The following is a 22,913-nucleotide window of genomic DNA, read 5'->3' on the forward strand; positions in this document are numbered from 1 at the left end:
ATTAGCATCCCCAACAACAGCCAAAGCGCTCTGGTTGTCATGCCTTTGATTTACATTCCACGAGTTTCCCGCCGACGACTCCTACTCCGCACTGACCTCAGCACGAGTCCTTTCGCTTCTAAACTCCTTTTACAACTCCGCATTGCTTTGACGCTCGGTCGCATGAAGTAAGACATCCATTCCTATCGGATTTTGTCAGAAAAAAATTCAAGTTATTATCGACTCCTCTGCCCCCAGCAGTCACCTTTCTCTGGTACTATGCTCTCCGGTTTGCATATTTATGCACTCACGCATCGTTGCCCTTCTGTAATACTCATGCTGATGAAAACATTTCCTTCCAGGATCCGGTGAGAGAGCGAGGATCAAATGGGAAGCACAGAAATTCTTGCAATAGTCCAGAATTTATGGATGAGAATCAATCTCCGAGTGGCGATCCTAGCCAGCCTATTCCTGCAAGTCTTTCTCATCTTTTTCGCGCCCATCCGGAAGAGGCGGTCAGCCTGGTGGATCACGATTCTCTTGTGGTCAGCTTACTTGGTTGCCGACGCGGTTGCCGTCTATGCCTTTGGACTCATTTCCAAAGCCCAGATCAATGGCGGTACTTCAGACTCCGAGGCTCATGCACATGGTGAGCTTTTGGCTTTCTGGGCTCCATTTCTCCCGCTACACCTCGGAGGACCATAAACCATAACCGCTTTCTCGCTCGCAGATAATGAGCTGTGGGCTAGGCACTTGCTTAATCTCTTATTCCATCTAGTCACGGCATGCTGTGTTTTACCAATCCCCCCCTAAATAACAACCTAATCGTCCCCGCCATCCTCATGTTTATTGGAGGAAGCATTAAGTATATAGCGCGAACGCGTGCTCTCTATCTTAATAGCTTCGGTACACTCCGCGGTTCCTTGCTCCCACCTGCTGATGCTGGGCCGAACTATGCCGAGATCATGGAAGAATGCATTGCTCGGGAGGATGCTAATATCCAACCTTTGATAGCATCGTTGCCGATGGCCCGACATCATTCCCCCCGTGTGAGATCGGAAGGTGAGAAAATTTTGGACGAGAGAACAGTGATAAAAGAGGCCTTCTCTTACTACGAAATGTTCAAAGGCCTCCTTGTGGATCTCATCTTCAGCTTCGATGAACGCGAAAATAGCATGGGATTCTTCAGCAGCATAACAGCAAAGGATGCTTTTCCGGTCATCGAGGCTGAGCTGAACTTCTTCTATGATCATCTTTATACCAAGGCTGCCATTGTTCACTGTCCATCAGGTTACATTTACCGAGCTATCTCAGTTGGCTGCATTGTTGCTGCTTTTGCGAGTTTCCATGTCCTGAACAAGCATGGTTTCCACGAACATGATGTGCAGATTACATACGCCTTGCTCCTTGGAGCTATTTGCGTGGAAGTTGCGATCCTTGGTATGCTCGTTTTCCTTGACTGGACAATCGCAAAAATGGGGACATCTGAGCAACATCCTGGAAATTCGCTTCAAGGAAGCATCTTCGTCGAGTTCCTCCTCAAATTCAAGTCTGAAGGTTCACCACTTGCATTGAATAGACTTAGTGATAGATGGTCTAAATCTGTCTCCCAGTACAATTTGATAGACTCTCGACTGAGAAGGTGGCCAAAATGGATTGAGAAACTGATAAATGCTCGGTTGAGAAAGTGGCCAAAATTGATTGAGGAAATCCTTGGTCTCATCCCTCTGGGAGAATTTCTTGATGACTTGAAGTCTCGACGAGTGGAAAAATACAGCGAAAAGTTGGGTGATCTGATCTGATGGGAAACGATCTCGATTAACATACGCAGCGGATTACACGGAATTAACAAGCCCTAAAATCAATCTTGAATCACCGATCGGAGAAATGCATCACGTAACGAATGCACCTCGGGTTTTCACGGATTAAATGTACACAATGCAGCCTCGAGAGAGTCCTTCGTCCGTTTGACAACCGAGAGAGATTTATTGATGTTTTCTTCTTCTCTTGTTCATTGAGCGTCTGCGGCGACTCTATACAAGAGAATGAAAAAATGTGATCCTTATTCACGTTCAAAAATGAGTAACTGCCTTTAGCAGTTATCTAATATTATAAGGGGTGTGGTAGCCTACATGGGCGGACCACGGTACTTACTGTACACCCCATAAAATCCAACATCTCCCACTCACCCATGATGGGCTACCTATAACTCTCACTTGCCCATAAAAGGTTAAACATAACTCTCTCTTTTCTGCAAAGTTCATATCAACAAATAATACGTGCGATCAGCATACTGCGAGAGCTCGTTGCCATACATCCGTTAGGAGTATATAACATCTCAAAATAGGCATATTAATTCAAAGTAGATCTAGTATGCGGTACCCTAGATCAATCAATCATATTTACATCATATTTCTCTAGATCTCTTTTAGTACTCAAATACAATACATTGTATTCACAATCATGACTAAACTCAAATAATCATAATTGGTCGAACTGTGAATACAAAGATTGAATGTGACTTCAAAATAAATTGATCTTCCTCTTCCCTTAAACCTCTCAATCTCAATTCAGCTTGCTTTTCTAGAAATGTCCCATTAGATCGAATCAATCTCATGACCATTGGTAACACCCTAAGATAGCGAACACCGAAAAAAGAAATCTTGAGAATAAGTAAGAGTCGTGATGGGACTAAATTGAGGAACTTTTATCCTCAAGAGTCTCACACGGCTGTAGAGTTGAGATCAAAACTCTTACCAAACTCTTTTTGGTCGGCTCATGCATACGTAATATGAAATACGTATTACGGTATTCTCTCCTTTCCCATGGAGCGTATGTCTTTTCTCTTAATACCGTACGGATGATAGTTCGGACATACTCAATGTCTAATTTGAGTTCACAAATCTACTCACTTTAAAAGAATCCATCAGAACTCACATCTGGCATTAAAGACGGATAAAGTGAAATATGTGGGTTATTTCTCTTTCGGACATAATAAATATTATGACCTCATCTTGACACTCTGTCAAGGTGACATTTATATTTTAAGCTCGAGCTCTCAATTATCACCTAGATAATGAGCTTAAAATTGTCTCATCTCTATTTATCGCAAAGTAAATAGAGACGATTACCCGTGTGAGTAGGCTAATCTCCATCTGTCCAACATACCTTATCAAACAATGCACTAAGCATTAATATGCATAAATGTCATACAAACTCATAGGCATCAATAATGATAACATATACCATTAGCTGTGAACTTTGGGAAATATAAATATCTAATACTCTCGTTTCTACACACTTTCTAGAGATTTTAATGTAGGGAACTAATCCATTTGTCAACACATAACTAAGGAAAAAACATCTCTAGGAATTGACTTCTTCATAGGATCTGCTATTAATCTATGCGTAGATATGTACTGTGTGTTCATATCTTTTCGTACAATCATGTCTTTCACAAAATTATATTTCATGACTATATATTTGATCTTGCAGTGGATCCTTAGTGTAGGCTCTTGCTACTTGACTATCACAATTAACCAATAATTGGACTTATAGCATCCTTAGTAACACCTCATTGATCCAAACATCTCTTAAGTCAAATATTTTCTCATACCACCGCCGATAACATCACGAGATCAATTTTTTATCATGGATAAGGCTATACACGTTTGCTTCTTACTACTCCATGATATGGCGCCATTGCTAAGTAAGAATGCAATCATAGAGGTAGATTTCCTCTTATCTAAACCTCTTCCTCATTCAACATCGGTGTAGCCTTCAAAGTGCGGATCTCTACTTTGATAACTCAGCAAAAAATCAGCAGTACTTTTCGGATACCTCAAGAATCTCTTGACGGCAATCCAATGTGCTTGACCTAGATTGGACCGATACACTTACCATTCCAACTGCATAACAAATATTAGGTCTAGTACACTTCATAGCGTACATTAAGCTTCCAACAGCACTAGCATACATAGCACTTTCCATTTCTTCAATCGCTTGTGGAGTCTTAGGACCTGTTACGTGGATTAGGCATTCACCTCTTGCAATAGGAGTATCTTTGGGTTTACAATCTTGCATACGAAATCATTCAATGACTTCATCTATATAAGTCTCTTGTGAAAGAGATCACAATTTCATTGAAAAATATCTTGAAATCTTAACTCTAAGAATGTATGCAGATTCACTCATAACTTTTATTTCAAAATTGGAACATAACCAATGCTTGACTATATCGATAAACTCCATATAATGATATCATCAACATATAATGATAAGATCACTCATTGATCTTTGGATCTTTTGATATATACGTAATTATCCTCATCGGTTATTGCAAAATCATTTGCTACTATGGCATTACGAAAAAGTATATATCATTATATCGAAGACTACTTGAGGCCATATATCGATCTCAAAAATCGATACATGTTTTGTTCTTGGCCTTCTGTAATAAACCCAATAGGTTGTTTCACATAGATTTCTTCTACCGATTCTCTATTGAGAATAGCGGTCTTCACATCCATTTAATGTAATTCAAAATACATACTAATCACCACCAGAATGAGATGAATTAATTATACTATTTCATCACAAGGCGAGCTTATATCTCTCAATCAAGCCATTAGCTTCGGGCTTTATTTTGAGAACACACTTGCTCTCAATGGCCTTACGTCCATGTGAAAAATCAATCGGTTTCTAAACTTGATTCGATCCTATTGACTTCATCTCTTTTTCCATTGCTTACATCCATTTTTCCTTATCGGGGCAAGTCAAAGTCTCATTTACATTTCTTGGCTCAACCTCTTATTATGGAGCAACCATAAAAGCTTTTAACTTCAATGTCTAAACATCGACGAGTCAACGAAGAAAGCTTTTTGCGACTTGTTCGCCAAATTGGAGATTGTACACTTAGTACATCATTCTCCATTATGCTCTAACTCGGATTAGATAATGACAACATTTTTACATCAAGTGGTTGCAATTGAGACTAGTTCGAAGCAAATTCCTCACTTCTCACATTGTTCCCACTTGGATGAGATGCTCTAGTAAAATCATTATCACTATCCAAGATTTGAAACAGAGAAATTTTTTTTTTATTTAGCTCGCCCTTATTTGAAAATTCATTCACTAAGAATGCGACATCTCGTGATTGATATTCAGTTACACTTTTACTTTCTTGTTCACCTATACCACGTACCCTTTTGAGTGCTCTCAATATCTCATGAAGATACTCTTTTTGCCTCTATGGCCTAATTTTCCATACATGTAGGAGAATTTATGAGTATAGATAGTAGATTCTCAAGGTCTAAGAAAACTCAAATCTTATTATCGACCTTTCCACAACTCATATGGAGTAGAAGTAACTGATTTAGAAGGCATACGGTTAAGTATCTAGACATCAATCAATAAAGCTTCACCTCAAAAGGTGATAGGCAAATTAACATATGCTTTCATAGACCTAAACAACTCCATGTCCTCCTCTTACATTCATTAAACCACATATGTCCGAATGGATTAATTGCAAAGGGAACTCAACTCTTGTTTCTTTTCCAAATGGTTTCCTCTTTGTTTTTCCCACAAGGCATGCTCACAAATAGGCAAATCGACATTTTCAATATTGCCCAATAAGCCATATTTGGCTTACGTAAATATTTGCTATTGGCTAAAATGACCCTGCCTAACATGCCACATATTCATATCATCACAAAAGATGAAAAGAGGGAAAAATTTACATTCACATTATTGTACTTTTTTTTTTTTGGTCCGAACATTATTGTACTTAACAATCACCACAATGAAACCATCTAGAATCATAATAACTTATTCCAAACGACAAGTCACCACCATCGTTATGAAAGTTCAAACTGAAATCAAGTTTAACCAAAACTAACACGAACATTAAATTCCGTCGATTTTTTTGGAGCATATAATACATCATGTAGGAATAGGGTGCGACCAACACGCGTATTCAATTGGCAGGTGCTAATCCCTTTAACTTCCACTCGGGAGTTATTTCCTACATTTATCCACTTTGCTCCAAGTGGAACCTGTTGAAATTCCACTAAGGCATTTTTATCATTCACTACATGATATGTGGTCCTCACGTCTACAATCCACAAAGGATGAAATTCAGTTACAAGGACTAAACTGTAGACATAAGTAACACTCTTAAGTGCACAAAGGATGTCTAACTTCTTTGGCTCATAACAATTGTGAGTAAAGTAATCCTTCTTACCACAACTAAAGCACTTCACTATTGACATGTGTTTCTTGAAAGGACGTTTTCCTTTCTAATATTGGTTAAACTTCGATTTTTATCCAAAAGAACATATTCATTTGTCCTTTCCACTTCTTAAACCCACCTTGATGCTTACGTTTGAAGCACAAACCCCCATATGAGCTAGAACCAGCATAGCAAATGTCAATATCTAGTTTAGCTGCCGGAAGGCAGACCAACTCTAGTTAAAGATCCTGCATGGCATCATCAAAAGTCTTTACTTTTTATTGTGGATTAAGTGGATATTCATATGCACACAGCTATGAGGTAAATAACATATTACCGCTTGCACTTGCTACTCATCGATCTTCAAAATATGGCATGTATCTTACAGTTCACTTATCATGTTTGACACACGCCACAAAATGTGATTTCATATTCTGCCCATGAGGCATCATATAAGTGTCAAATCTTATAGTGATATGTCTCAAGTTGGTGACCGATGTCTAACCAAACTTAGTTTTTAATGGCTCCCACTTGACTTTGGCATTTTCATAAATGCCTAAACTCACGCATAAAATCATTCTTCATGCTGCCTTGCAACATAATGCGTGCAATGGAGTTCATCTTGTTCCATGTAGCAAATGCTTCTTTTTCTCTTCTATATCGTGCAATATTTCCATCTTCATGTTCTTCTATAACTAGATGAAGAGCTCATAGTGCTTCTTGCTCTTCTAGCACATACTAGATTCTCATATTCCAGTTTTCATAATTTTCGCCATTCAATTTCGCTCATTAGTCAAGCTCAACTATGATATTCTAAGAAGCTATAGCCACTGTATCCGAACACGAAGTTCTATAGACATGTATTCACGAACTATCAATGCCTAACATTTATGCATCTATTTTACACTAACTAATTATATTAAGGGTTAATACCATGGAAAACCCCAAACTGGTACACTTGTGACAAATTTACCCCAAATTATTTTTTTGACCACAAAAAACCCTAAACCGGTACACACGTGACAAATTTACCCTAAACCGGTACACATGTGACAAATTTACCCTCCGTTAATTTTCATTAAATTTAACTATCAAATTGTTGATTTAATGATATGTGATAGTTGACGGGTATACCAATATGGGGTTTTAACCCTCTATTTGTTACATGTTTATCAATTTGAGATAGGCGATCTTGGATCGAAGGTCTTCGAGCCATCGCCTTTCTTTGTAAGATCAAGACTTGCTTTCCGTATCATTGTTACTGGGTTATCCCCATGGTCTCCATGGTCGGATCTTCGCCTGGCCGCCCTAAGGCTTACCTATTTATGTCAAATCGTGAACTTTTCTTGTACGATGACACCATCCATCGCACGGATGGGTGGAGCACAGGGTTGTGTCCTCCATACCGTAGCGGACAAAGCCAAACAAAGTGCATTTAACGGGGGTGAATTTGTCCATGTTAGGGTATTTCGTGGTCAAAATAATTAGTTTAGGGTAAATTTGTCACAAATATACCGTTTAGGGTTTTGGTGGTAAAAAAATAGTTTGGGTAAATTTGTCACATATGTTAAAATATTTTATTTTCTGGTTTTCTAACCCTTATATTAATGAGTAATTTCACATAAGGTCTCGGATTCGAAAGTTCACTATGTTCCCAATCATCGTATAAGAATCCTCGTTTGAAATTACCATTAATATAATCATTTATGTAAAATTGAGTTCGCTAAAGTTACTAAAACTTTATAAAACTCCCTACTTGAATAAAGATCATAAATCATATAATGATCCACCTATCTTGCAATCATAAAAATAATAATAGCATGGCATAGCATGATTTGAACTAATATAGAAATAATTCACGTATCAAATCATACTCTAATTTCACAATACAAGACATAAATGACAAGTATATTTAATTTCATGCAAAATATTCACAATATTGCATGTAAGGGCAAAATAGTTAATATACATGGGCGGGAAATGAATTGTAAATTAACTAAAGGGGTAATATCGTAAATTAATCGGCTAGGGGCAAAACTGTAAATTCTAGCACAAATCAGGGGCCAAAAGGGTAGTGCGCGCATCTAAGGGCAAAATCAAAATTTTATTGTACAATCAAGTATGTACCCCTTCTTAAAATTATTGCACCAGTCTAAACCATTGAAGCCAACATAGCCGAGTGGTAATGGGCACTAGACGTAAGTGGAGTGGGCGTGGGTTCAAATCCCACTTTCGACATTTGTCCTCCTCCTTTTTATTTTGTAAATAAATTGAACGAAAAATCCTAATTTGCACGTGGTCTTCTTCCTCAGCGGTTCCAACGCGGAAGAACAGTGAGATTTTCACTGTATTTCGCATCCACACCGCCAAGACTTCGACCGCCGGATTCTCCACCGACAACTCACCATTAACCAAAATTAATTGTGGGTTTTGAAAATTATGTCGGCACGGCCACATAGGTTCAAGAATCAACGAAAACGGTGAAGTAATTTTCCCGGAATCGAGCGAAAATCCGCTCGAACGCAAACCCTAACCCGCGAACTTCCTCCGCGAAATTCGTCTCGGGCGAACAACCAAATGCTGAGAAATGTTAGGGCTTTTGTTCTCCATGGCGGTGCGACTCTACTTGCCCGAACCCAGGCCGTGATTCGGCCAAATTTTCCCGGAATCGGCAAAAAACTCCACGAAAATTGCACCCATAATTCAACCATAAATAAATGCTAAACATTGTATCGATGGGCTATGAACAGTACTGACGAAAAAACTACATAAAGATGGTTCTTTCGCCTAAAAACGATTACGAACATTCACAACGATCATAAAACAAGAACACTTGCTCTGATACCAATGATGGGAACCGATCCCGATTAACATACGCAGCAGATTACACGGAATTAACAAGCCCTAAAATCAATCTTGAATCACTGATCGGAGAAATGCGTCATAGAACGAACGCACCTCGGGTTTTCGCAGATTAAATGTACACAATGTAGCCTCGAGAGAGTCCTTCGTCCGTTTGACGATCGAGAGAGATTTATTGATATTTTCTTCTTCTCTTGTTCATTGAGCGTCTGGAGCGACTCTATACAACAGAATGAAGAAACGCGATTCTTATTCACGTTCAAAAATGAGTAACTGCCTTTAGCAGTTATCTAATGTTATAAGGGGTGTGGTAGCCTACATGGACGGACCACGGTACTTACCGTACACCCCATAAAATCCAACATGATCTTTGATGAGCTGAAACGGAAGGCATCATTTGCAAATGATTTGCAAGGCATAAAAGAGATGTGTGCTGCACGAGGTAAATGGGCTCTGGAGCACACTAAAACAGGGAAAGGTTGCGAAATCTTGCTTCCATTCATCTGTGATATCGATTATGATGAGAGCCTTTTACTGTGGCACATTGCCACCGAACTCTGTTACAACACCGACACGGATGAAAGTAGAAACCAACACCGGGAAAGCAGTAAGGTCTTGTCAGATTACATGCTTTATCTTATGATCAAACAACCTGGCATGATGTCTGCAGTGGCTGGGATTGTCCAAATAAGGTTCCGAGACACTTGCGCCGAGACGGATAGGTTCTTTGGCGAAAAGATCTTTGGTGAGAGCAAAATAAACATAACGAATGAATATGCCTGCCAAAGTCTCCTTTCTGTTCCTACACTAAGGAAGCCAGCTGCGGTGAAAGGAGACAGAAAAGCAAGTCTGCGCTTTTCGATGTGTGTATTCTCGCCAAAGCATTACTGAGTATTGAAAGGGCAAACAGGTGGATGATCATGAGTGAAGTGTGGGAGGAATTGCTGGTGTATGCTGCGCTTCATTGCCGACCGAGCATGCATGCTGAGCAGCTTAGCAAAGGAGGAGAACTTGTCACCTTGGCTTGGTTATTGATGGTACACCTTGGCCTGAGCAAGCAGTTCCAAACAGAAGGGAGTACTGCTCATACGTCGGTCGCCTGATGGACTGTTGCCGAGTCTGTAAAAGATGAGGCTCCTACTTGCAAATTCCATTCAGAATTTCATTGTAGGAATCTCACTTTGTTCACACTTTTGTTTCGTTTCTTCATGCGGTAGATGTGCTTATTTGCTCTGACTGCACATCATTGAGGGTCCTTTCCCGGAAACTCTAGTAGTAGTTCATATAAATGCTGAATCATCCGCGGCTGTTTAACAGTATTCTGGTTGAAATGGTTGGAAAAAGGAAACCGCAACTGGGCCAAACTTACTGGTCTGTCTTTTCTACTCTCCGACAAGACTAAGCTGATGAACCTTGGTTTGATTTCGTCCGGATTATGTTGTCCTCGAACACCCCAAGGAAACTTTTTCTTCTTGCATGACTAAGTCGAGCATGACATGGGTACCTAAAAAAATATAAAGAACAGAACATCACCAATTGTTTTACCTGATCACATTTCTTTTGGTTTCGACACCCAATCACAATCGAAGGAGATCTAGCTTGCCATACGTACTGATAATATTGATCAGGAATTTCCTACCATATTAGCACTAAAGAGGATTTTATGGGGCATCTTTAGTAATGTTCTCCTTATCATCTCATCAACCTATTGTAGTTCACTGGCACTATTGCGGTATCCCACTATACTCTCCTCCATATAGAATTTATTTACTAGCCCTGAGCAAAACTCCACGGTACTTAAGCTTGCAGATGCTTAATAGTCCTAACCGTCTTTTTTTTTTTTATAATAAAAGCTAGCTCTCAACTGTCCAATGCTGCAACAAAATCTAACTGGTGCCTCAACGCAAACACCCAAGTCCTCCTTGAATGGCCTTGATGGCTAATCGCATTAAATTAAGCTCCATCGTTTTACTCGATGAGAAGTACACGACAGCGTGATGAAGTTTTTGAAATCATTGTTAACTTCTTTAGGATGATATTTCTCTGTCTCTCTAATTAACCAAAAGAGATGATGGCTCTTGGGAATTCAGTTGCCCTCACAAAGCCTCTACTGTATATCTGAACAGCTAAACATGATTGCAGCTACTCCGTTCACCTCTTTTTGGCAAGTGTGGGGAAAAAATGAGACTACCAGGTGATACAGACAAAATAACGATGACCATTTGTTTGATTATACAGTACTTAATCACAAATAGGACATGGGATGATAGTGCAGACAGACCACCTCCCAAAGTAATTGAAAATCTGTCCTTTTCCTACCAACTTTGGAATTAAAAGATATCTGAGAGAGCTGTTAAACTAACAAAAGAACAATTATGCATATAACACCTCTTGTTCTCTTTCCTTGTATGGAGGAGGCAGCCCATCTCGTATATTAGCGAAAGGGTTTCCTGAACCAGGTGGAGCCTCCGCAATAGGTGCGTCCAACACACGGTCGGGAATTGCATCGAGCGTCTCCTCAAAGAAAGACTTCATTGTCTACAAGGTCCAAATGGCGCATTCAAGTTAATCGAATGGTCAGGCTAAAAGACACAAAAGTTCCATAAAATTGAAACAAATAGCCTAATGTACAAACGTACAGTGCAATGCATGAATGCCGCATCGGCTTTGCGCTTCCACAAACCATTTCCAGGCTCCGAATAGAAAAGACCAAGCAAAGGCTGCAACATGTTAAAAATAAAATTATTGAAAAATGCTTCATGTTGGCCAGTTAAGAACTGATCTGTCACACCCGGGCAACATTCCAACAGCAGAGAAGCACGAAATCTGCTTCCAAATGCTAATGATGGCTTTGCAGCAATAATACTACATGCGAGATTTTAAGTTCATCCATTGTAGATCCTCTCGGTGCTCGACTACTCTCCACCAAGGTCACACTCACATGAGCGACCTTTACAATGCCCGTGGCTAAAACATCAGCTATAAACTGCCTAGAATAATGGATCTTAAATTTTTCCTACAGTCAGCATCGTAAAGCGAAGGCCATTAAAATCCACCCCTAGAACACTACAAAGAACACCTTCCATCCATACCTTCGCCACATCACGCACAGTTGGTTTTTTTCCATATATTCCAAGAACAGCATCTCCATAAACTTCATACTCTTTAAGGATCTGAGAATTGGAAAATTGTGAGGGAAATACTCAAAGCAAAGAGGACACAGTGACTAAGCAGATAATAATATCCAGCCACATGTACAACATACCTGACGGCGCGTGACACCCCTGCTTGGAACACCATAAACAGCGCTATCTACATATGCCAAGGTCTGCCATGGGCTGTTAAAATTTATAATCAATTTCAAATTACTGATCAATTTTGCAACCATAAAAGCGAGCACCACTCAACTTAGCTAGAGATCTACTCTAGTATGATCCATATTATTGCATTTTATATCATCATTAAAAAAAAAAAATTTCTTCAATACCATAAACATTCCCTTGGATTATTCATCCTTTTGCAATATGGCCCTCAAAATTCAAAGAAAAATGGCACTACTAACTGATGCAATTAATGCAGAACTGGATTACCAATACATATAAATTTGATAAAGCTCCAGCTGCTAACTATGTGAAGATACGGATGGACCTAGGAAAGTTATTTGTTGTGTCATACGTACTTATTAAAGGCAGCACGTCCAACCATTACACCATGAGCTCCTTCCAGCAATGCCGCATTCACCTGTATACACAAATATCCATGAAAAATTGATGAGTCTCGAATGTCATTTCAAATGATGGTGCTAAAAGCTTTTACCAATGAGATGATTAAACAAACTCAAAACAAAAATGGCAGTTTCCCCAGCCCAAGAGTCACCTAATCTTGATCTCAATATATCATGAGCCACTCAAGGTCAGCTTAATTAGTTCGATTTCGATCAAGTTGAACTGCTAGATAATTAGTCGAGTCAGCTTGAGTCCAAATTGAACTCAAGTAGCTCCTGAGCCTAAACTTGTAATTGAACTTTTATTTTGCTTTCATTACAAGACATTTAAAACAAAGCAAATTATCAATTATAGTGTAGATATAAAACTTGAGCTTAAGCTCAAGCTCGTATTTGGGACTAATTGAGCCGAGACTCATATTTCATAAGATAATTGATCAAGTCTCTGTTATGCAATAATGAGTTGAGTTAAATTAATTGTCTGTGTCAACCCAACTGCAGCTCCATTACACCTTAGATACAGAATGATCAAAAACACTACTACAAAATCAAACTTTCCATCAAGAATGTGAAGTACATAAACCAATGTCCACATTTATAAGAGATTACATAAAAGTTGCATTATATTTAAGCTGCACTTCTCACTTTGACATGCTTGCATTCAAGAATATATCCTGGATAAACAAGGCAAGTAAATAGGGCTTGCCTCCTCTTATTGATCAAGGACATGCATCACCATGATATAGTGGGCCAATCATTCATGTCCACTTCCAGGCTCAATAATTCAATCTAAAATTAACTCGACTAAAGTATGATTTTACCTCATTGATAGAGTTTATGCCTCCATTTATTGTAAACTTCAAGTCTGGAAAGTCACGCAATAGACCGAAAAAGTATTCATATCTGCATACAAGAAGTTGAAATGATAAGCTGAACATATTGTACTGTTCCCCAAGCACAATAATCAAACAACAACAACAACATCAATATCAACATCACATTTATCCCAAACTAGTTGAGGTCGGCGGTCAATGAACCCAAAAATAAATAAAATAAAGGCAAGACCGATTGAGGGAAAAGAAATAATTATATAAAATAAAAATAAATACATAAAAATAAAAAATACATAAATATATATGGAAAAAGGATTAAAAAGAATAGTCCGGAACATAAAAATTATGCCCCTTCACAATGCTAATAGCTTTTCTTCACTTCGTTCTAAGACAAACCGTTCTCCAATCTATTTCCCACTTCATTAAATCTTGTTTTACTACTTTCCTCCGGATAAGTTTTGGCCGACCTCTTCCTTTCTTCATGTCATGCTCTCGATAACAAACCTATGTTCTTACTGGAGCATCTAGGGATCTTCGAACAATATGCCCAAACTATCTCAATCTATGTTCTCTCATCTTTTTTGCCACCGGTACTACTCCAACTTTTCGTCGAATATCCTCATTTTTTATCTTATCCATCCTTGTATGACCACACATCCACCTTAACATTCTCATTTCCGCTACTCCTATTTTATGCTCATGTTGCCTCTGTCTTGGCCAACATTCAGCTCCGTATAACATTGCAGGCCTTATTGCCGTTCTATAAAATTTTCCTTTCAGCCTAAAAGGGATTTTACGATCACACAAAAAACCCTCAAGCACTGTGCCATTTCATCCAACCCGCTCCGATTCTATGGCTTACATCCTCATCAATCTCTCATCCCTTTTGCAATATTGATCCCGGATGTCTAAAAGTGTCTTTCTTGGGTACCTCCTGTCCGAGCATATTCATGGATTCTTAATCTCCTCCTCTTGTCGTGTCGAACTCACACTTCATGTATTCGGTCTTACTTCGACTTAACGTAAATCTTTTAGACTCCAACGTGCTTCTCCATAATTCTAATTTAGTGTCAATCCCAGCCCTGGTCTCATCAATAAGCATAATATCATCTGCAAATAGCATATACCACGGCACCTCATCTTGGATATTTTTTGTTAGCTCATCCATAAAAGGCAAAAAGATAAGGACTCAAAGCGGAACCTTAGTGTAAGCATATTGTAATTGGAAAACAACTTGATGTGCCATTATAAGCCTTCGCACATGTAGTAACACCATAGTACATATCCTTGATTGCCTTTACATACTTTGAAGGTGCTTTTTACTTCTTAAGAACCTACCACAGAACCTTTCTTGGAACCCTATCATACGCCTTCTCGAGATCAATAAACACCATATGTAGGTCCTTCTTTTCTCGATATCTCTTCATCAACTGTCGTATCAAGAAGATAGCATCCATGGTAGATCTTCTTAGCATAAATCCAAATTGATTTACGGAGACCTTGGTCCCTATTCTTAAACGATGCTCAATAACTCTCCCACAACTTCATTGTATGGCTCATAAGCTTAATGCCTTTATAGTTGAAACAATTCTGGATATCCCCCTTGTTCTTGTAGATAGGCACAAGCATACTCTTCCTCCATTCATCAAGCATCTTATTAGTTTGGAAAATCTCGTTAAAAAGGTTAGTCAACCAACTTATTGCCACATCCCCTAAGCATCTCCACACTTCAATAGAGATACTATCGGGTCCCAAGGCTTTACTAGTCTTCATCTTCTTTAATGCCTCCTTAACTTCATGCGCTCTAATTCTACGCACAAATCTTCTGTTTAAATCATCATAAGCGTCCTCCAAATCCACCTCACTTCTCTCTTTCCATTAAAAGCTTGTTAAAATAGCTCACCCATCTTTCCTTAACTTCTTCATCTCTTACTAAGAGTTTTTTATTTTCATCATTGATACATCTAACTTGTGTCAAGTCTTTACTTTTCTCATCCTCCAAGCACAATAATCAAACCATTCAATAAAATACTCAAAACAAAAGTAACAAACAATTAAGGGTGCTTTTGTTTCACGAAAAACGCAAGATTTGAAAAACATTTTTTGAAAAATGATCGCTTGTATCGCTTAAAAATTGAATTTAAAAATATTTTCATCAACCTTGGAAGTAGTTAGCTATAAATTGTTGTTGATAATGAAAACATTTTCCTTTAACTAATTTTTCTAAGTGATACAAGCTATCACTTTTTGGAAAATGTTTTCCAAATCTTGGGTTTTCAATAAAAACAAACGCACCCTAAAGAAAAGATAAAAACAGAAAACCAAAGATAGATTTCCCCAACATATTTCCAGGTACATACTTGAGAGGAGGAATCCGACGATTATCAGCAGGGCTGATGCCATTAAGTAGCGCCTTACGAGAATGTATAATGAAATGTCTCGTTGGTGAGAGAGAAGAAACCTTATAAATAAAATCACCTGCAGAGTTATCAAGCACCATAAAGTTAGGCATAAAGGTATCAGGACAACTCACTTAAAGGTTATGATTTTACTGAAAACTGTAGTGCATCTTACTTTTGGGATGTAATGTGGCCAAATGAGTAAAATCAGACTTTACCAAACTTATACAGTAGTTAATCATCTTTGCTGAAATGCCCTTTAAACCAGTTAATCGAGTCCAAAAGGAGGTAAACAATTGTAGTCAAGAAACTGTAAATAATTAACTATTTGTGCAATTAATATCTTCTTTTAGTCTGTAAAAAGCATCCCTTTTAGCTTGACATTATATAGTTGCTAACCAAGGCATTGCAATTGTTCACACTCGTAATGGATAAAGCAATAGCCGCAGCCTAGCAAAGCAAGCGCTTCATAGTGCCGCTCCCTCTACCTTAACTCTAATCTTATAAGGAAGGCTCGACGCAAAGCAGTTGTAATCCAAATTAAACATCGAATGTCCTCTATAGAACTATCAATAGCTGGGTAATAATCACATTATATACCAAATGTTCAATATGTTCTCTCTGTAGTTCTTGAACATTAAGATAAAGAAGAGACAGTATTATAGAAAGCACGTCCAGCATTAGAAGAAAATTGGACCTTACAAAGCTCATTGTATGAATCATGGTCATCAACACCAATTCGGCATTTCACACTGACCGGAGAATTTGTTTTGGCAGCAATTACGGACATAGCCTCACCAACAAACTTCCTCGCAGAGACCAACGATTCTATCAGAACACACCGAAAAAGATCCCAAAATAGATAATACCAGTCCAGAACACTAATTAGCATGATAAAATCGAACCTTCGGATCAAGCATGAGACGAACACCAAAGCACCCATGTCCAGCTACCCTTGGACTAGGACACCCACAACTAGTGAATAAAGAAAGTAAGCATCAAAAGAGTAATAGTAAATCATAAAAATGGGATCATCAACTAAGAAAAAAGGACATTCACTGACTTAAAATTGATCTCATCATAGGAATAGGCATTAGCAAGTTCAGTTGCTTTGGCCAGGTTTTCCAAATTGCTGCCTCCAATTTGTAACACTATTGGATGCTGTTCTGGAGAAAAAGCCAAGAACCTATCCTGACCAATATTAACAGTAATGGAAACTTAGTTTGTCACATCATAGGAAAATCATCTACACGATTAACATAAAAGACCACCGGTTGGACTGCTTGTTGCTACACTCCATGAATATGAAGAATCTTGCCAACTTACCAAGTTATGCTCTTGATAAACAATCGTTTCAGCAGCAAGCATCTCAGTGTAAAGCCATGCATGTTTTGAGATGAGACGGGCGAGGGTCCTATAGTGATGGTCTGTCCATTCCATCATTGGAGCAACACTGTGAATAGAGAACCTCGTGGATCACTATACATCAGAACATGGTTCAAAACAATAGAAAGGAACAAATAGCGAAGGTACCTAAACAGAGGAGGAAAATAGCGTCCGGAAACCATTAGAGTTTTCGCACTCAGTTGATGCTTTAGAGCGTCAGCTGATATGTTCCTTGAATTGGCTGGATTCCAACAAAATCGAATTCTGCGAGGGTTTTTAAGAATAATAGAATGAGTAGGAGTAAATGATGCTATCAAAGTATATCCCCCAAACCTCATCATCTCTTTGATCAGATCAAGGCCTGCTCCTTAGGGTACCTATTCAAGAAAAGAGAAGTACTTACACACGGGGAACGTGTGGATGGAGTAATCTCACTTAAATTCACATGCCCACTTTCTACCTTATACAAGCATTTTCCTATACCGTACATGGATACATCAGGTTTGACCTTCGTTGACTCCAATATTGAGTCCCATCATGCTACAAGATGCATCCTCACTATTTTTTTTTTTTTTACAACTGGAAAAGGCCAACCTCCGGGCGAGCAGACACATTTGAGGCTGAGCAACTATCAACTCTCTAATGTCTCCAATTACAGAAACAACATTTCCAAGAGTCTGCTCACTGTTTAATACTGCCTACAAGCCGAGAGAGAGAGAGAGAGAGAGAGAGAGAGAGAGAACCTTTCGCAAATATAACAAATTCAAACAGCAGCTTTCCTTGGAAAGCAAAGAGACAACATTAAAGAGAACACGCAACTATAACCCAGAAATTCGCTCAGAAGTATAACGAACTAAAGATTGGTCCCTTGGAGCACCAAAACACAGTGGCATTTAATCAAACAGCTAGAGAACACTTGTATCCCCAACACCTAAGCTCCCTCGTAGAACACAAACATTCGTGCAAGAGTATAGATGAATGAGACAGAGAATTACATGGTCAATGATACTCTCCGGTAACTCTGGAGGAGCTTGGCAGCTTTAGCTCCGAAACAAGGGTTCCTGACTCCAAAAAGCTTTGGCCTTTTCGCTCTCTTCCATGCATATAAAAACACATCTTCTCCGGCTTATCTGCGGCCATTGGGCGAGATGCGATTCTTTTGGGCCGGGCCGTGATGGGCCCTTTCCCATCATCCTAATGAAGTCCATTCACTTGAGTCGATCGAGCTGCATCCGGTCATTCGTGTGGTGCATAAAGAACTACCCAAGAAATCCGCCTTTTCTTTTTCTTATCGTCACTGGCATTACAGAGAACTTCCCATGGCTGGTCTCAGCTTCAATCCCACCAGAGTGAGAACCCCTCCTCTACAACTTCACCAACCCATCTCCAATTTCGCCTCTTTCCCGAACTTCACCGATTTCCCTCATCGTACTCCTCGAGGCCTCGCCAAAAACCAGCGACTCTTGCTCCGGTTTCAGCTTAACTCAGTGTCTCAAAGCTCCGTTTCAGCAGAGAAGGAACTCGAACTCAACGAGGAAGAAAAAGGTCAAGAAGATGATGACCCAACAGCAGAACTGAGCTACCTTGACCCAGAAACCGATCCGGAGAGCATATCGGAGTGGGAACTTGATTTTTGCTCGAGGCCCATTCTTGATATAAGAGGCAAGAAGGTGTGGGAGCTGGTGGTGTGTGACAATTCGCTTTCTCTTCAATACACCAAGTATTTCCCTAATAATGTCATCAATAGCATCACTTTGAAGGAGGCTATCGTGTCCGTTAGTGATGAACTGGGCGTTCCTCTCCCAGAGAAGATTCGCTACTTCAGGTAATTTTATTGCATCGTGAACAAAACTCACATGGACATCAGTGGATGTAACCACTTACGTGCCTAGCAAACTACATGGCTGTGTTAATTCTTTCGTTCTGAGTGAGAACTTTGACTAAAAGCTTTTGTGTGTGGTCTAATAGGTCTCAGATGCAGACAATTATCACAAAGGCATGTAAGGAGCTCGGCATAAAGCCTGTTCCAAGTAAGCGGGTATGTACGATTCGCTAGTTGTTATGGTTCCATTTGTATCTTCATGTTATTTTGTTCACTTTTGAATCCCTTTAGTTGGGAACATTCACTAGTAGGATAAGCGAAAAAGAATTCTATCTTGTCTCTGTTGAAAATGTGAAATGAAGTTGGATGAGCATATTAAAAGTTCCTAAATTGTGAGGCAGCTACTAAGGTTTTGACATCTTATTGAATTAAAGTGAGTATGCATGAAGGACAAGAGGAGTAACTGGGGCTTTGTATTGAATACAAAGAACAGCCCATCTATTTGAGAGGAGCTTCCTTGTCAGCCACGCTAACGTCCTCTTCACCCCATCTTGCCGTGTTTCGTCTATCTTCATATGCCTCGTTTTCAGATAAGTGAAAAGCACTTTAGGATGTGATGGACATGGATGTGTTAACATGTTGCCACTGCTTCCTTTTTGCTTAACGTGTGATGTAGTTTCAGTGTCTTCCTTTTTTCTTCCTTTGGGTATTGTTTCTGTGGTTTCTTTGGTATCTCATTTTGAAGAAATATTGTCTATACGTTAACGTTGCATACTTGATGTGTACTGACTTTTATTCAGTAATGTTTGTATACCAGTGTATATCACTACTACTCTGGCTAGAAGAGCGGTATGAGACGGTCTATACACGTCACCCGGGTTTTCAAAAAGGATCCAAGCCTCTTCTGGCTCTTGATAACCCTTTCCCAATGGAACTTCCTGAAAATCTGTTCGGTGAGAAGTGGGCATTTGTCCAATTACCGTACTCAGGTATGAACACTTCAGTCATAAGTGTCCTCATGAATTAACATTTAATTTTAAGGCATTACAATGATCCCTATAGATGCTTGTCAAGTTTAGAAACAAGTGTGTGTGCTCAGTCTTTATATCATGATATCCATTGTTTCCACATAAGAGCACACGCATTTTTGAACTCCTTCAGGTGATGTATTGTTCTCTTTCTTTGCAGCTGTTTGTGAGGAAATCTCAGGCTTGGACACAAGATATGTGTTTGGTTCAGGTCTGGATTTGGATTTATTGGGCATCGAGATAGATGACAATACGTTGATACCAGGGTTGGCTGTTGCCTCTTCACGTGCAAAACCACTAGCAGGTGCATTCTTCTTCTGTATATCTCTTGGATGACATTAGCATGCTACTGATTCTGCAACATCCTACCAGAATCTTCACGTGATAATGGAGTATCTTGAGCTTCCATACTCACTTGAGATTCAGCACGGCAGTGTGTAGTTATGATAAAGGATCATCTGAGGTCCAATTTGGCATTGAGGAAAGGTTTATGAAGCTTGACTAATGGCAACTCCTCAAGTCCATGCATTATCAGATGAGGCTGATGTCCTAGGACTTATAGCCAGCGGCAAAGAGTGACTGCACCTAATATTCTGACATTTATTCCCAGTGGCTTTGATGTCCACCAATTAGCTGAACTGGGAATGAATCCAGATGATGCATTAATTGGAAAACGAGACTACAATATTAGTATGCGACAGTCCTTGTGAGATCGACAGAATTAAAAGTCACAGTTTGGTCTTCTCAGTACTCTATCTGTTAATACTATTTTTTGTTTAATGATGCATGGAATCATAGGTACATAAGTATTTTGTAGCTATGCTTGCGTGCATAGTGGCAGACTCGTAGTTGAGTTCATCTCTTCTTAACACTTAGTTGTATCTTAATAGCTATCTCTATTCTAACCATCATATTGGTCATCTGACTGTAATGACACTTCGCCTCGCAAGTTTTGAAATGCTATATTCGCTACAGCTCTCAAAATTTAATTATATCATTATTTTTATTCCACTGCCACAGCTTGGATGAATGGACTGGAAGTCTGTTCAATTGAAGCTGATACTGGTCGAGCCTGCTTGATTCTTTCGGTTGGAATTTCAACACGTTATGTTTACGCAACCTACAAGAAAACTCCCGTGATGACATCTGAAGCTGAAGCTTGGGAATCAGCAAAAAAGTCCTGTGGGGGCTTACATTTCCTCGCCATCCAAGAGGACCTGGATTCAGATGATTGTGTTGGATTTTGGCTGCTGCTAGACTTGCCACCGCCTCCTGTATAACCTTTAGCATCAACAACATCTATGTATTCTACGTTGAGTCTACATTTTCTGTTTTAATCTCTCTGACCTAGTATCTATCAAATTACGTATCAGATCCACGTTCATGCAAAGAAAGAGAAATACACCTAGAAAGGACACAAGATGGCATCATTGAGGAGCCTATTCGTATATTGGTTGCACTGATTAAAGGGTATGTGCTTCTAACGGAAAAAGGTGATAATTTGGAACGCAATTGGAACTAATTTGGCAGCAGAGGATTATTTGAGAGATTTTACGATTCTGCCACACGGTTTAAACCGCGTGGCGAAAAATGTCAACCGAATATGCTTACAAGGCGATCAGCGATCACGGAACTTGCACCCTGTTAGTCCTGGCTGGCGAAATTCTATGTCCAATGCCATGGTAAATTACAGCAATCACAATCAAAATTCTGATTCTTGTCACATTTTGTCAAGATTAGAGAGGCCCCTTCCTGTCATGGGGTGGAGAAGATTCAATTTTCAAAAGTAATGGTTTGTGAATAAAGAGTCACACACCGGCACTTTTCGTTGGGAAGGAATGTCAAAAAGTGAGCCACTTTAATACAACAGAGAGATCTTAGTGAGTTGCAAGTTGCAACGCATACCTTCAAGATCCTTCCCTCCATTATTACTAACAGGATTGGATTCTGGGAATAACGTACACATATCTCCAGCCTCTTACAACGATGAAGATGCTTAACTTCGCTATATTACTTTATTACCAAGGTTGCTTCGGCATGGACACCCAAGCATAGTAAGCACAAACAATCTTCTGCGATATGTACACATAAACAGCAAAAGATAAACTCATCAAAGTCAAATCTTTCCAGTCACCCTTCCTCTGTGGGCTCAAATTCTGCTTAAACCCCTTCCCTATCTTCTCAAAGCCATCTATAATTCCTGCAAAAGTCGGCTTCTTGCTCTGCTTTTCTTTCTTCGGCTTCTGCGTTGTGGGATCATCATGCTCTCGGTCATGGCCCAGGCAAGACACGGTGATAATGTGCTTGGAACAGTCGCCACTCTTGAGTTCCTGAATCGGAGTAGATCTGCTGCGGAAGTAGTGGTGATGGAGATAGAAGGAAGCCATGGACAAAAAAGCTCAGAACTTCTAGTAAAGGCCGGAACTTGGAAGTCTCTGGCTTATTGGAACAAGGGTGGGCAGAGGAGGTTGTAGGACATGGTGGGTCGGGTCTGTGCAGTGATCAAAGATGCAGGATTTGAAACCCCCCAGCGTCGATGAAGAAGATAAACCTTCCCTCACATCATTTTGAGAGAAGTTGGAGCGGAACGGGGAACGAAATGGGGAATCTACAAGGGATAGCCACAAGGAGAACGGATAAGCCGACCACGA

General features: G+C 39.5%; 4 protein-coding genes across 6 annotated transcripts; 2 read left to right on the top strand and 2 right to left on the bottom strand.

The window, feature by feature from the left end:
- The first annotated feature begins 821 nt into the window (after window positions 1–821).
- LOC125316311 lies at window positions 822–1,781 on the top strand. Its single transcript, XM_048284328.1, has one exon. The coding sequence runs from the start codon at window positions 822–824 to the stop codon at window positions 1,779–1,781; it is 960 nt and encodes a 319-aa protein (XP_048140285.1).
- Window positions 1,782–11,268: 9,487 nt separating this feature from the next.
- Window positions 11,269–18,549, bottom strand: LOC115756541 (tRNA-dihydrouridine(20/20a) synthase-like). 3 transcript variants are annotated; one of them, XM_030696371.1, is made up of 13 exons: window positions 18,408–18,549; window positions 17,560–17,789; window positions 17,353–17,479; window positions 17,090–17,217; window positions 16,932–17,001; window positions 16,729–16,831; window positions 15,988–16,105; window positions 13,616–13,697; window positions 12,750–12,811; window positions 12,336–12,408; window positions 12,163–12,243; window positions 11,710–11,790; window positions 11,269–11,608 (listed from the first exon to the last, which is right to left on the bottom strand). In XM_030696371.1, the coding sequence occupies exons 2-13, from the start codon at window positions 17,751–17,753 to the stop codon at window positions 11,444–11,446; spliced, it is 1,284 nt and encodes a 427-aa protein (XP_030552231.1). In that variant the 5' UTR covers window positions 17,754–17,789; window positions 18,408–18,549; the 3' UTR covers window positions 11,269–11,443. The 3 variants fall into 3 exon arrangements, with proteins under 3 accessions (XP_030552231.1, XP_030552232.1, XP_030552233.1); XM_030696372.2 differs by having other exon boundaries at window positions 17,560–17,676; window positions 18,408–18,543; XM_030696373.1 differs by lacking the exon at window positions 18,408–18,549 and having other exon boundaries at window positions 17,090–17,212; window positions 17,560–17,676.
- A 125-nt stretch (window positions 18,550–18,674) lies between these two features.
- LOC115756542 (protein TAB2 homolog, chloroplastic) lies at window positions 18,675–21,599 on the top strand. Its single transcript, XM_030696374.2, has 5 exons — window positions 18,675–19,237; window positions 19,381–19,450; window positions 20,052–20,223; window positions 20,423–20,566; window positions 21,283–21,599. Exons 1-5 carry the CDS (start codon window positions 18,732–18,734, stop codon window positions 21,540–21,542), a joined length of 1,152 nt encoding a protein of 383 aa, XP_030552234.1. The 5' UTR covers window positions 18,675–18,731; the 3' UTR covers window positions 21,543–21,599.
- A 567-nt stretch (window positions 21,600–22,166) lies between these two features.
- LOC125316372 lies at window positions 22,167–22,873 on the bottom strand. The gene has a single exon (XM_048284572.1). It carries the CDS (start codon window positions 22,647–22,649, stop codon window positions 22,281–22,283), a length of 369 nt encoding a protein of 122 aa, XP_048140529.1. The 5' UTR covers window positions 22,650–22,873; the 3' UTR covers window positions 22,167–22,280.
- Between the last annotated feature and the right edge of the window lie 40 nt (window positions 22,874–22,913).

Source organism: Rhodamnia argentea, chromosome 8, assembly GCF_020921035.1.
Source record: "Rhodamnia argentea isolate NSW1041297 chromosome 8, ASM2092103v1, whole genome shotgun sequence".
NCBI lineage: Eukaryota > Viridiplantae > Streptophyta > Magnoliopsida > Myrtales > Myrtaceae > Rhodamnia > Rhodamnia argentea.